The following is a 13,734-nucleotide window of genomic DNA, read 5'->3' on the forward strand; positions in this document are numbered from 1 at the left end:
AACAGATAGAACATATGAAACTACTACAGTGCCTTGCCAGGGTATCTTTGAAATGAGATTCCCTACTTAAGGGTTTTCTTCCTTCTTAAATAAATAACGAGTAAACGAACAATTGCAGAGTCCAAGTCTAAATCCTAGCACTTCCTGTTAAACCTCACAAAATAGTGCAAGAAACATGTTTGGTCTGCTTTCTAAGGCTTGATGATGTGATAGGAAGGATGTTGTATGTAACATCAAAGAGTGGTGTTGTTATACCTCTCTGAAGCATGACTTCTGGAAGTCCAAGTGAAATAACGTATGCTCATTTTTCTCTTGAATATGGCAGTTTTTAATAGGCTTGGATTCTTATCAGAAATGATCCAACGATTTCCTTCACTGTGTTTGCATGTGCTTTTTTTTTTGACTAGCCAAATTTCTCTCACACTTCCCAAAGCCTTGTTAAGTGACTCCCTGCTGGGTTTAGTTAAGAGCAGTGCTGAGCAAATTGCAAGCTGCCAAAACCAGCCAACAAACCACTGGTGATGAGCAAACATTTCTGCTCTTTAAGCTTGTGGTGAATGTTGCTGTTTTTTTAATTCCAGACCATGATGTTCAAGTGGAAAATGGTGAAGTCTGGACTATGGGCAGGCCTGAATAGTATGATTAGGGTGGATCATAGCTTTTGCACTTGAAGTCTATATATTCATGTTAGGATTAAAGTCTTGAAAGTATTCCTTTCAAGATGCCCAGTGATCATCCTAGAAACTGACTTCTTGGAGCTGTACGGGATGATCTAGGACAGAATATAGATCTGTGTATTTAAATTTTTCTTAAAACAATTAGAAACCTGTTTATGAAAGAGCATGAATTGTAAAGCTGTAGAGAGCTCTGGAGAATAAATTGTGTAAAGCACCAAAGGGAATGGCTGGGTTAATTTTTTCTCCATGTCCTTTGCTGTGTTGAATATATTCTGAGTACATTGTATTTTTCTCCCTTTCTTCCTTCAAAAGGAGTCTGAGGGGAATGGATCTCATCTGTTGTAGCATGCCTGTACCATTCTTTGTAGGGTTTGCTCGTGATTGCCCTCAAACCCAAGTCCATTAATTGTCTACATGACATGTCCACACACTGGCATGCAGATGGTGAGAAGCATAGGGCAGATCTGTGCCTTTCCCAGGAGGGGAGATGTGAGCCCAGGGCACAGTATATCCTAAGCAGAGTTTTCTCAGCAGTTAGCTCGGAGGTCTGCTGCTGCACTGTGCTCTCCTTAGCAGCGTGAAAGAGATTTTATGAAAACCCAAGCCAGTCAGATACAGAATGGAGATGAAAAACGTTTCTCTGAATTCCTTGTTTGTCCTGCAAATGGGATGTGCTCTAAAGGTGACTGAGACACTGCTTTTCTTCACATCTGATTTTCTTCCACAAGTTATTTTCACACTCATGTTTTCTCCTGTAAAAGAATGATACCTATGTCCTAGGCACAGTCATACTTACTATTCATAAAATCCCATTGAGTTCCTTAGATGAGAGACCAAGGCCATGTCTGCTTTAAGGAAATACAGATCTCAGGGGTGGATGTGCAGAGTGACACAGGCAACTGTTTCAGGAGAAAGGGGACTGCACGGCAATGCTTACCAAACCACGGCAGGTAGAGCTGACAGGGTACGTTGCTTCAAAAGCATCTTCCAGATCTGAACAAAAATGCAGAGGTAGGTGCACCCAAAGTATCTTGGGTTTAATCTGGAGAGAAGGTGGACTATATGAAACACCAGAAACATCTGAAACTGCAGTCAGTTTATGTAATATGCTGGAAATTAAACATTAGTTTAATGTTACATCTTTGTGTGCGAGAGCTCAATGGGATTTCATAGTAAGTTTACTGTTATTTTTTGCAATCTTTACACTTTTGATTCAGCTTCATCAGACGCAGGACAAAGAAGTACAGAAGAGTGAAGGGAAGGCTGTTTGGAATAAAAATAATAGAACGGCAAAGAGTCTGCTGGTCAGGGCAGCCAGCGGGAATGTGGGGGACCTGATTCTACAGATTCCTGTTTATTCAGTGTGGAACCCCTCCAGCTGGAGAAGTGAAGACATGCCAAATACTGCCACCAATGTGCTTGTTATGAAGGGAAGTGTGGAGAAAGGGCTTGAACCTAGTTCTTCCATATCCTGCTCCTAGGGAGGGCACTGACTGCCAGCTTTTGGAACTGACAGGCAGGTCTTCTTAATGTAAGTCCTCTGCTGTTGAGTGCTAATCTCACCTTGAAGCAGACTTAATCTTTCCCAGGAGATGTTATGCTAAAACTGGTAAATTCCTATGACGAGTTTGGGTTTGAGAAAATCAACGTTTTCTAATATGGAAATATTTATTTGATACCTTCCCACCTTATTTTTGGTGTTCCATTCACAAAAGCCACTTTGTACCTCCCTTGTATTTCTCTTGACACGTGAACAAAAGTTATGCCTCTGGTCTTCTCTGGGTCCCTCAAACACATCATTTAACAGTGTGTCACATGTCTTTGTCCTACTATAGTTTGCTGATAGCTGTAAGCATGGACCAGCGCTAACATCATGTTAAGCATGTTGCAAAACAAAAAGCTTTGTGGTGGTCCCCAAGGTGTTTGTTATCCAAATATATTTAAAAGGCTGGAAATGGATAGTGTGGATGGAATGTGTGTATGTGTGTGTGGGGAAAGCAAGGAAACACTGAGATATAATTTCAATATACTGCTTGTTAAGCCTTTTTATTTTTTATTTTTTAATTCTAAAAAAAAAAGGTTTGAAATGATGTAATAATTGATGAAGATATGCAAACCGAAGTGATTAAGTCAGCAAGAATATTAAATGCCTTAATGAACTCTAGAGTGCAGTACTGTGAGAGAAGGTTTCACTGATGATTTAAAATGTGCCATGAATTTTCTGCAGGTCTCATTTTAATGTAGATGTTACATCTACATATAACAGATGTGGGAAGGATGTGGGAAGGAACAACAGTCTATCTACTTTAATGCAGATAGTTGTTTCTTATTATTGGTATTGTCTTGTTGGGTGTAAACTAGTGCATGAGCTGTTCCTGCCAAGCAGGTTGATCCAGGTCAAGAACATGTAGGGTAGGTGATGTCCTATAATCCAATTAGCCAGAACTAAACCAGAAAGCACCTGTGTGATGCTGCCATTGGTGATGGAAATTTAAGAAGGTGAAATATGTGGTCAGCCTGCTAATACTCTATGTGCCATACATCTGATAGTAAAGCAGTGTGTGCTTGGTTTTTAAAATTTGCTCATTATAATGAATCCTCTTCTCTCTCATTTTTTTTTTTTAAACCTTAGGCTAGAGCTGTGCATGCTGCTGGAAAATGAGCACATCTTCGAACCAGAGACAAACTATGAGCCTTTTTCCTCCTCTCATCCTCTGTCCTATGAGAAGGTAACCTCTTTTCTTTCAGTTCGTTCCCTGTTTAATCAGTGTGCATGTTTGGTAATTGAGAATGAGTTCTACATGCATTAAGAAATGATGTAATTAATGTGGCTGAGAAGAAAGAAAGAAGTGGTAAGGTACAATTTAAATTAAAGGATGACTAGAAACCTTCCAGGGACAGCTGTCATAAACTATAATGTCACTCAGAGTCTAAGAGTTGCACAAGAGTGCTGGCAAAGTATGTCCTTTCTCAAATAGGCTGATCCAATTCTCTTTCTCAACTTCTGTAGGGACAGCAGAATTATTGTAATATTTAATTTGGTATGGGATAGCACCTCTGTGGATGATTAGTATTTGTAAAAGCTTTCAAACTTGAAAAGCATGTAGAATTCTTCCCTTTGATAAATGACTAAAGGATTTTTAGGAGTAGTAAACATTAAGTGTGGTAAAAGAAAGTCATGTGTTACCAAAGCAATACTGGTAATGGAGCTTGAGCAGTTTATACAGGAACAACTGGAAAGTCATCATATATTACTGAAGCTTGGTCTGCACATGGAGATTTTGTTGGCAAAACAATATTGAGAAGGAGCAGGGCAATTATGCATGGAATGAGGTGCCAGAGTGCAAATAGGTATGCCTGTGGAAGAAGGCTGAAGCTCAGCTGATGGCTGATGCTGGTTTTGTTGCATTTTTCTGCACTATTTCATCATGCAATTACCACTTAGTAATAGTGTGAAAAATCTCACCCCTAAGCCAGTATAAATTGCATTGTTTTAATAGAGACACAGCTACACTAAGGAAAAAAAATCCTTTTATAAGTAAAGAGTTTTATTTTAAAGCGTTAGTTTAAACCTAATTGGCAAAAGAATTTATAAAGTTTGGACAAGCTCTGCCAGCAGAGCTCTGCTAGAAAACTTTTTCTTAGAGACAAACTGGAAAGCTTTTGAACCTTGAGTTCTAATGTGGAGTGCAGAAAGAAAGAGAAATGGATTCTTGCCTATTCCAGATAACAGTGGAGAAGCTGCCCAATCTGTCGCGCCTAGCCATGCTGCTGAATCGCTACACTACAGATCCCCGGTATCAGCAACTCTTCATCAATCTGGTAAGACTGAAGCCAACTCTAAAAACAAACATTTCCTCCATGAACAATGTGTTTGTTATATTTTCTCATTTGTTTATGATGGCTGTGTCAGCCGCACTGATTTACATAAACACTGCCAATCCTGGGACGTTACATTCTCAACAAAAGTAGCTGAGTACAAACAGCATTCCGAAGTTTTAATTCATATTGTATAAACATAACAGATGTTGATAAAATGAGCCAAAAAGAAAATACAACAAAGGAGACCATTTCAAGGGGGCTTTTGATTAAAATACATTCCAGATTGACAAAATGATACAATGTTAATGGAATAGATCATTTAAATGTCATTATTTGGCTGTTATAGTCCTATAAAGCAAATATAAAGCAATGCTTTTGAGTTTTTAGTCTCCATTATGCTACAGTGCCTATACATCAACTTATAAATAAAGCTATATTTCTTCCCCCTTCCCTTCCCTTTCCTTTCCTTTTTTTTTTTTTTTTAATCCCTGCTATGACATTGCCACATGTATTTCCTAAATACTGTACTAAAATACTGGGTCCAAAAGCAATAATGTGTTTGGTATACTGAACAAGGCTTAAAATAAATATGTTATAAACAAAATAAATGTAGTTTCTGCCCCAGTGAATTTCCAGTCTACAGCACTGAAACTGAAGTAGGTGGCATACTGGGAAATCTAGATGAGAGAGAGCCTAATTCAGATGGGTTTTATTTAAAAAGATAAAACCAGCTCCTGTTTACTCATATGCAATGAAGTTTGAGATCCATCTAATCTGGATTCCTCATTTTGAGAATAGCTAGAAGGAAAAGAAGGTTACAAAGCCCACAATACTAATACCCATATTCTAATTTGATTTAGTAGCTTCTTTTTAATAGGTTGGGAAACTGAGGTGGAGAGAGGACACACGGCTTTCCAAAGTTCAAAAGCATGTCATATATGGGAGTAGAAGCAGGCTCTGTTGAGACCCAATCCAGTGGGCCACACAACTTTTTTGTACCTGGCACAATCCCTGAAGCACAAAGGTTAATATCCCGTCTAACAACTTGTTGCTATTGCTCATGAAAGCTGTTTCTGATATCCACAGAAATATTCACTGTGAAGTTTTGGGGCTTAATGATTTCCTGTGGCAGTGAGTTCCACAGCAAAATTATATGGGATATAGAGAAAAGGAACCCTTTTTACCTTTAACTTCTTTTTCCTCCTTATGTCTTTGACTGTTTCCTCAGTTCTGTAAATGAAAGGTGGAGAACAGATGTGTCACTCTATCCTGTGCATTTATTTATATTATTTTATGATGTCTTCGTTTCATTTTTCCTTGGTCTGGCAAAGAATCCACTTGGGAAGCGTAATACACCTTCCCTGACAGAAACTGGCCAAGTTATTTGTAGGATACTGCATAATTATGTGAGAAGTAAAAACTTAGTGAACACCTATACAGGCTATAAAGAGCAGATTGGTTAACAATGAAATGGCTTTAGCTGTGGTCCATCAAGTTATAGCCCTCATGGTTTTCGGTGACCAGATTTCAGTACGTGCAGCCCTCTTCTTTTCGAGAAGAGCTATATGATTGTTTTCTTTGTCCTCTTCCTTGCAGTCTATGTTTCTATGTGAACTGACCTTTATAAGCATTTACTGCAAAATATTACAGGATGTCATAAATGGTTGTGTAATGAGATAGCAGCTATAAAATATCTAAGACTTAATAAATATTGGGGTCATTGGCTATTTCCAAGTAAGAACTTAGACCATATCAACAGAGCTCAACTTTGCTTTTCCAGCCTGTGAGATTTGGGTACCTTCCAGTCATAATAGTTTATTTAGAATGAACCTGATGGTTTAACAGAAAAGAAAGTGTTTTTTACTATGGTATTTCCTGATGTTTTAGGTATAATTGGGGATGGGGAACAGGAGGAGAAGAACTAATATTCTTATTGAATCCTGTCCCTCAAGTCTGGGACCTCTCTCTTCCTAGACTCCTTCCCCTGCCTCTCCTTCCCAACTCTGTAGCAGGGGTGCACTCATGGCTTTGTGTTATCCCTGTCTCCTCTCTTTGTTTTACAGGAGCCATACATAAACAAATCGGCAATGTCAGTCCAAGCTCATTTCTCCCTGCAACGCACCTATATCATCTTTCGCACCCTGGGGCTGCGCCACCTCACCGTTGTTGACCCGCAGAACCGAGTGGTTGGGGTGATCACCAGGAAAGACCTGATGCCTTTCCCCTTGGAGGAGAGGCTCAGGCTCCAGCTGGCACCACAGAGCCCTGACACGGGGGAGTAGCCCCTGAATTTAAGGCCGTGGATGCATTCTCAGGCTTTGTCCCTTCTTTTTGAGCCCATCTTCTTTGTGAAAAAAATAATCTGAGCTTTTCCACTTGATCCCTTCTGGAGAAGAGACACTTAAAAGCTGTTGTTTCTAGTCATGTGGGATTGTAGCCCAGAGCTATGTCTCTTCAGCTGTTTGGTGATTGCAAAATTCATTGATTTAAATGCTTGCGAAGCAAAATAGGAATTAATGTGTTTATGGAAGATGCACATAAAATCAGATGTGAAGGATGGAGATCAAGAACTATTTTGTCACACTGTGTCTGTGCCTCCCCCCCAAAACAGTCATGACCCCTAGCAGCAAAGTTATGTTGGCAAAACCTTTGAGCAAGGACTAAATTTTCAACCTTGGCATATCTGCCTGTTAAAAAAGAGAATGTTTCCATATCAGCATTTTTATGTTGAAATTTGTAAGTTTAACTGGAAGGAAATACTGCCTTGGAAGAGGCAGGTCACTGAAAGTAACAGGGGATCGGACTTTCTTATTGGCCTACCTGTAGGCCAATATGCAATCAAAAATATGCAATCAAAAAGGAGAATTGGATGTAAGAGAAAGACACTGGATGTGAGGCTCCTGCCAAATTACGATCACACTTGTCAGTAAGGTATAAGGAAAACCTGACATGCCTTTGTGTTGTTTACAATTCTTTAATTTCTGTGACTGCTCAGATAGGCTCTCTTTCTCTCCTTCCACTTGATATAATAACGTTTTTAGTTAAGATCACGTGCAATGAGGTATGGGATAAATTCTAATAATGGGGAGGCAACATGATAAATTGTTGAAGTAGTTTTTGATAGCAGCATATTTAGAAACTGGACAAAAAGTAAATAATTCTTCATGATTTTGTAGTGATACAATGTTTGAAAACTTGGAAAGTATTGGTTGTTAATAAATGAATGTGAACAATTTTTTGGACAAAGACACTATTAGATTTCCTTCTATGACTTTGTAATTGATATTTAATTTTATTCTGTTAAATACCAGAGGGATTCCCACAGATTTGGAAATTAAAACCTAGTATGTACAAAGGAATTCACCAGTATTAATGTTGTTATAATGAATACCAAGAAAAGCTAGTAATAATTTACTGGTTATAAAAACTTGCCAAATTCCTGAAAATGAATTTCTGGTATTTGAATCATGCAGCCTTGAGTCTCCTATGAATCAAAGATCTGTTGGATTTTCTCCTATTTTCTCTGCTGGATCTTGTCTTTATTAACAATAATGTTGCTTTTGTAGCACCACAGAGAATGCACAGCACTTTAAAACTCAAGTGTCCCAGTCGATGTAAATAGGTGGCAGACCAGAAACATATGTAGGTACATGAGAGAAGCTCTTTAAACACCCAATTAAAATATGTCATATGTGGGATGAGAAATGCCTTGCCAATCATCCAGCCAAGAGACATAGAGGTGGGTGTTTATTTATATTCTGTTACTGTTAGTAATATTTTGCTCATTAGTACATTAGCAAGGTCACTGTCACTGTCAATCTATGCCTCACCTACCTGAAGAATGCAAAGCTTTTCTTGAAGGAATTAGGGCTAGATCAGTCCAGAGTTTTACTGGCTGTTTTTGTGCTAGCAGAACAGGGCATCTAATCTAGAGACACCTAGTGATTTCCCCTGAAGGCAGCGAGAATCTCTTTTTCTCATGATAACCAAATCTCAATAACCTTGCTGTGAATTTGTGGTTTTGGTTCAAAGGCCATTGGTGATTTCCTTTTTCTTGATCTCTTGTGTACACAAAGTATCACACTCATAAGACCTGGGAAATGAAATTGCTTTTTGCTGACAGCATCTGTGGCTAAATGTCTCAGTACAAACTGTTGCCAGTGGACTTTGCAGAGCATGAGGGCTGGAGACAGCCAGGATATCAGTAACCCGTTACCTGACTTTGAACAGATCACTTAAATACTTGGCATGTCATTTACTCTGCCTTTAAATTTGGAACAACATGGATCCACAATAGCTCCTGTGCAAAGTATATGTGTGAAAAATATTATAGGAATAAAAACTTTCCATAATAATATTTTGTGCAAGCCAGTTATAAAAGGCAGTGTGAGACCCCCCCCCCCCCCTGCTCTGTGTCGGTAATAAGTGTAGTTTCTAAGGAAAAGTTCACAAAATGTACATGGAACATCTCGTACCTGTGTTGTGAGCTGGATGGGAGAAGGCATGCTGCATGGGAGAAGGCATGCTGCATTTTTCCGTACAGTATTATCTACTTCAGTAGCCAGATGATTTTTATTCGTTCATCAATTTATTTCTATTTAATATATGTGTATTAAGAAAAACAGATGAAACAGAATTCCTCTGAGGACTTACTGAAACAAGTGGCTCCCTCATATTCTGGATTCCAGTGACAAATCTGTCTCATCACAAGCTGTAATAGCATAACACATGTAGGAAGATGAAAACAGACAAAATTTGTAGCAAACTTTTAATCAACATAAGTTTCTCATGATGCTTATAGAAAACAAGTCTCTAAGGAATTGCAGCAACAAGTAGCCACATCATTTGACTCTTTGGCACAAGATACTTCTGTTTTCCTTCTTGTCTGCTTAAAGTGAGTGGTAAAATTTCTGCTATTTCCTCATTTGATCTGAACTAAAGAATAGATATTTAGAGCAGAGATACTATTTTTATGGGAAATACAAATTTTTTATGAATTCTCACAATTTCTGAGCACAAACCTCTGTGGAAGAGAAAAAGAGCTTTAAATGAAATTCAAATCACTGGCATTATTTTTGGCTTGTCCTATGCATAAATTTGTCTTTCATTTCACCCTCTGTGATGGTGTTTTTCCTAATTCTTTCTCCCTTGAAGCCAAACTGAAATATGGCTTAAAAAACAGGCAGACTGAAATTTAGATACAGGTTTGAGTACAGTGATGCAAATTTCCCCCTATCCAATTAAAAAAAAAATGCTTTCACATTAGAAACATTAAAACATCTGTCTATTACGTATCTCCATGAATGTGCCTAAACTATCGTGAGAAGGTTTTTTGTGGCATGCATATTTAATGTATTGTTCTTCAGGTATCCTTTAACGTGCATATTCTTATCTAATGTATGTAATATTGGCGGTATTTTTCCTGTCATCTGATACTTATACATATTAGAATTAACTACCATGTGTTTTTAAATTGCCCAGTTTATCATCCGTAGAACCCTTCAAAATTTTATTGGTTTCCCATTTATTCTTGCTTACATTTTAAAACTTGATGTTGTCCTTCTTCGATTGCATTTATTTGCTGACCATGAAGGAAGGAGGTCTGAAGGAGGGAAAAACGATGAAGAAATTCTTAGTATATTCTTTATATGAAAATGATGACTTCAAGGACTCAGGAACCAACATTGCTAAAGGTACTAGTAATAGGATACGGTCTATCTAACCTCAAAACCAAGATAGCCTTGAGTCAAAAAACTAAACAGGAATGGAAATGGAACTAGCTGTACTCTGAGTGGTGCCTGGAAAATCACTGATGAGGAAGTGCAGTAGAATGTTCCTGTTGTCTCCACTGCCCCTTTTCACATAGCTTCAGCTAACAGAGCTGTCAGTGTACCTCTGGTGATCATGAAATCACTTAGTGAAATGAAGTGTAACCAGCTCTCTACTAAGCTAGTGGTTAATTAAGTGTAACCATCAAGTGATGGGAACCATAGTAGTATACAAGGGAATGCTTGTTCATTTCTGAAAGGCCTATTAAAGTAAGAGGAAATATATGATCAGCACAGTTGTCTGGATGTCTAACACTGTGTGACGTGGGAATGCCAGCATCAGGGTTCAAACACGAGGAGTTACTGCTGCTTACTTGAGGTACTGAAAGAACTAGAATAACAGACACTGTGTGATTGTAATCAATAGCTAGTATTGATCTACTGAAATGCTTGACTGACTTGCAGTAACTCATGGAAACTGGCCAGTCTTGCTTATCTGAGATCATAGATTCTGTGCAAAGACTACATGTTCTGTCACCGAGGCCTTTCCTTATGCCTTGCCAGCACAGAAACTGCAGAGAATTACCAGTTTATGCATATTTTATTTTGAAGGGGATACAGAAAAAGAAAAATATATTTCTGTGCAGTTTATATTTGCAAAGAGCTCTGCTGTGATGTCGCATCTCTTGGTTATGGTGGAGCTGAGATGAGGATATGAAGTAGCCCACCAAGGACTGGAAAGAGAATCTGTAGCAAATTGAAAAGGAGAACTGCAAACTCCTGATGTCTTTGCTTCTCAGTATTGATGTCTTACTTGTGAAGTAGACCAAGGGAAGGCATGACAGGTCAGCACAGCAAAGGATGGGACCAGTGCTCAGTCACTGCACTGCACATACACGAGGTACGGGTTTTCTGTGAAAGCATGAGATGGAAAATATTAAATACACAAGACTTGGTAGGGCTGGTATGTGCGTGTAGGTATATATGTGAGCATATGTATGTGCATATGCAGTTATTTAATCTTTCTATCTGTGACTATCATTTGTAATTTACAATGTAGGGAGATAGGATAAGTACTGGATGAGGATATACATTTCTATTATGGGAAAAAAAAGGAAACTATTTTTATTTTGAGCTTTATTACCTTATAATAGTATGACGACCATCTGAAGACATGTTTTCAATCCTCGTGCAGTAAGCGATGGGACAGGGACTTTTGATGAAAACCTATGGGTTGAGGACAGGGCATAGTAAAGCAGAAGGATGTAAAATAGCTTGGTGAATCAAGCACCTGAGGCAGCTGTATCTTACAGGACATACAAATAGGAAGGAGTAACATTTATCTGAAATGCCAACAATTATAACATGAAATGCCAACATTGTAACAGTAATAACAAAAATGCCATGACATTACCTTAAGCAGTCTGGACAGACTGGATCTCTGTCAACGATTTTTCTTGCACCCTGTGAAGAACATCTAAAAACATCACCTTTCAATCTTTGAATCTCAATGAGTTTCATAGTATCACAGAATAACTGATGTTGAAAGGGACCCTGTAGATGTTGTCTGGTCCAACCTCCCACTCAAAGAGCTCTGATTGGATCAGGTTGCTCAGGATCATGCCAGGTCAAGCCCTGGGCACTTCCCAATACGGGGATCTCACACCTTCCATCCCAGTACTTGACTGCCTTCATGGTGATTTTTTTTTCTTATATATTATTGGAATTTCCCATGCTCCAGCTTGTGTTTGTTGCCTGTCATACTGCATCTACAAGAAAGGTCAGGCTCTGTCTTCTCTGTACCCTGAGGTCAGGTAGTTGCAGCTGTCAGGTTCCCACTGGGCCTCCTGTTCTCCAAGCTGAACAGACTCATCTCTTTCAGCTTCTCCTTATCTCTCTTAGCTTCTCCTCATACGTCTGTGCTCCAGCCTCCTGATCAATTTGGTGGCCCGCTGCCGGACTTGCTGCAACCTGTCATATTTTTCCTGTACTGTGGAACCTTCATGCTACTCCCAAACCAATTTGTGCAGGTGCCACATTAATCTTCTCTGCCTCATTTCAATTTTAGTATATATGCAGCCAAAGAGTGCATGAATTTCATTAAGAGATAAGCTGGAACAATAAATTTCTAAAGAAACTCAGAGACAATGGAAACTAAAGGTTTTTAACCCTTTTCTGCCTTCTCTCCTATTACCCACTGTTTCCCTATGTTCTGGTCTTTCAGCCCACAATTTTCAGTGGCTTCCAGCTTTGTAACAAAGTTTTCACAATATCCCAGTAACATCCTGGGAGAAATAGTTACATCCATCACCTTGGACACTTGGTTCTGAATGTCTTCCCTGCCTCTCTCAAAGCTCTCCTGTCTCTGCTTGTGCTACCTGCTCCTCCTTGTGCGTTTCTCCACTTTCTGTCTGACTTGCTCTGCACTCCATATTTTTCCCCCTGAAAAGTTGCTCAACTGCTCTTGGAAAAGCACAATTCCCTCCTCCTTCCAGAAGATGTCTCTGACTGAGTGCAGCAGCATTGTTCTCTGCTGTCCCTTGAAAGGAACATAATGCCTATTAGCACAGAGTAAGTAGAAATGAAGAAATTATACACTGAACATGTTAACAGACACATCCACAATATTGTTTTCAAAAACTGTTCATTAGGGCCTGGCTGTGACTTTGGAAATTACTCAGGGTGGTTTTATAACAGTCAAAAGATGTAAGGTGCTGTGTGTGAGGCTTTTGGGTTTGGACGTCTTTTTCCACAGCTCTTTACATTTGTCAGCGAGAGCATCCAGCTTGTTTGACAGTAGGACTTGGGTGGCCTAATGGTTGCTGGATACTGTAATAGGAGGTTGGCAGGACACAGAATGATAAACTCACTTGTCAACGGCCTCTCTGGCTTTCTCAGGAGGACAGGCTGTGTTTTTTTACCTCTGTATCTTGTTTCTCATGTAGTCCTCAGTAAGTTCTCCGGTTAATTAATTTTGTATTTGTTTGCTGTTGTTTTTAATGTCTGCCCAACATGGAGCCCTTCTCAGCCACAGATGCTCATTTTGTATCTATTATCCTCTGCTTCATTCTTTTGCTTCCCCCAGCCAAAAAGAATTCTCCTTAAATTGTTTGCATGTTGGTGGCAACAGAGATGGAAGACCAAAGAAAATAAAGAAGAGATCCACAGTAAATGCTGAAGATGGGGTTCTTCCAGTGTGTGGGATGGAAAATAAAGCTGCAAGCACCATTAGAGAGGTCTCCAGGGAAGGCCTCAGCAATAAGAGCTGGAAGAAGAGCTTAGGGAGCACCTCAAGAGAAAACAGACTTACAACTGCATCTACATACAGAAGGGCACTTTCCATGAGAAACAAATTACTGGCATAAATGGCATAAAAATGTCTGTGATGTAGGCTTTTCTTTGTGGCCTTGAGGATGAAGACAAAATAACTAGTGTGGTCTTTAATGTTGTGGCAGTGTCCTAAAGCA

The 13,734-nt window shown here is 39.2% G+C and overlaps 1 protein-coding gene across 1 annotated transcript in view; it reads left to right on the top strand.

Moving 5' to 3' along the window:
- Window positions 1-8,974, top strand: part of LOC106038398 (chloride channel protein C-like) — an 81,421-nt gene extending 72,447 nt beyond the window's left edge. Inside the window, 3 exon segments of the mRNA XM_066992985.1 lie at window positions 3,310-3,406; window positions 4,404-4,499; window positions 6,563-8,974. Coding sequence (XP_066849086.1) covers window positions 3,310-3,406; window positions 4,404-4,499; window positions 6,563-6,865 — 496 coding nt within the window. The 3' untranslated portion in view covers window positions 6,866-8,974.
- The last annotated feature ends 4,760 nt before the right edge of the window (window positions 8,975-13,734 follow it).

Source organism: Anser cygnoides, chromosome 2 (genome assembly GCF_040182565.1).
Source record: "Anser cygnoides isolate HZ-2024a breed goose chromosome 2, Taihu_goose_T2T_genome, whole genome shotgun sequence".
NCBI classification, from domain to species: Eukaryota; Metazoa; Chordata; class Aves; order Anseriformes; family Anatidae; genus Anser; species Anser cygnoides.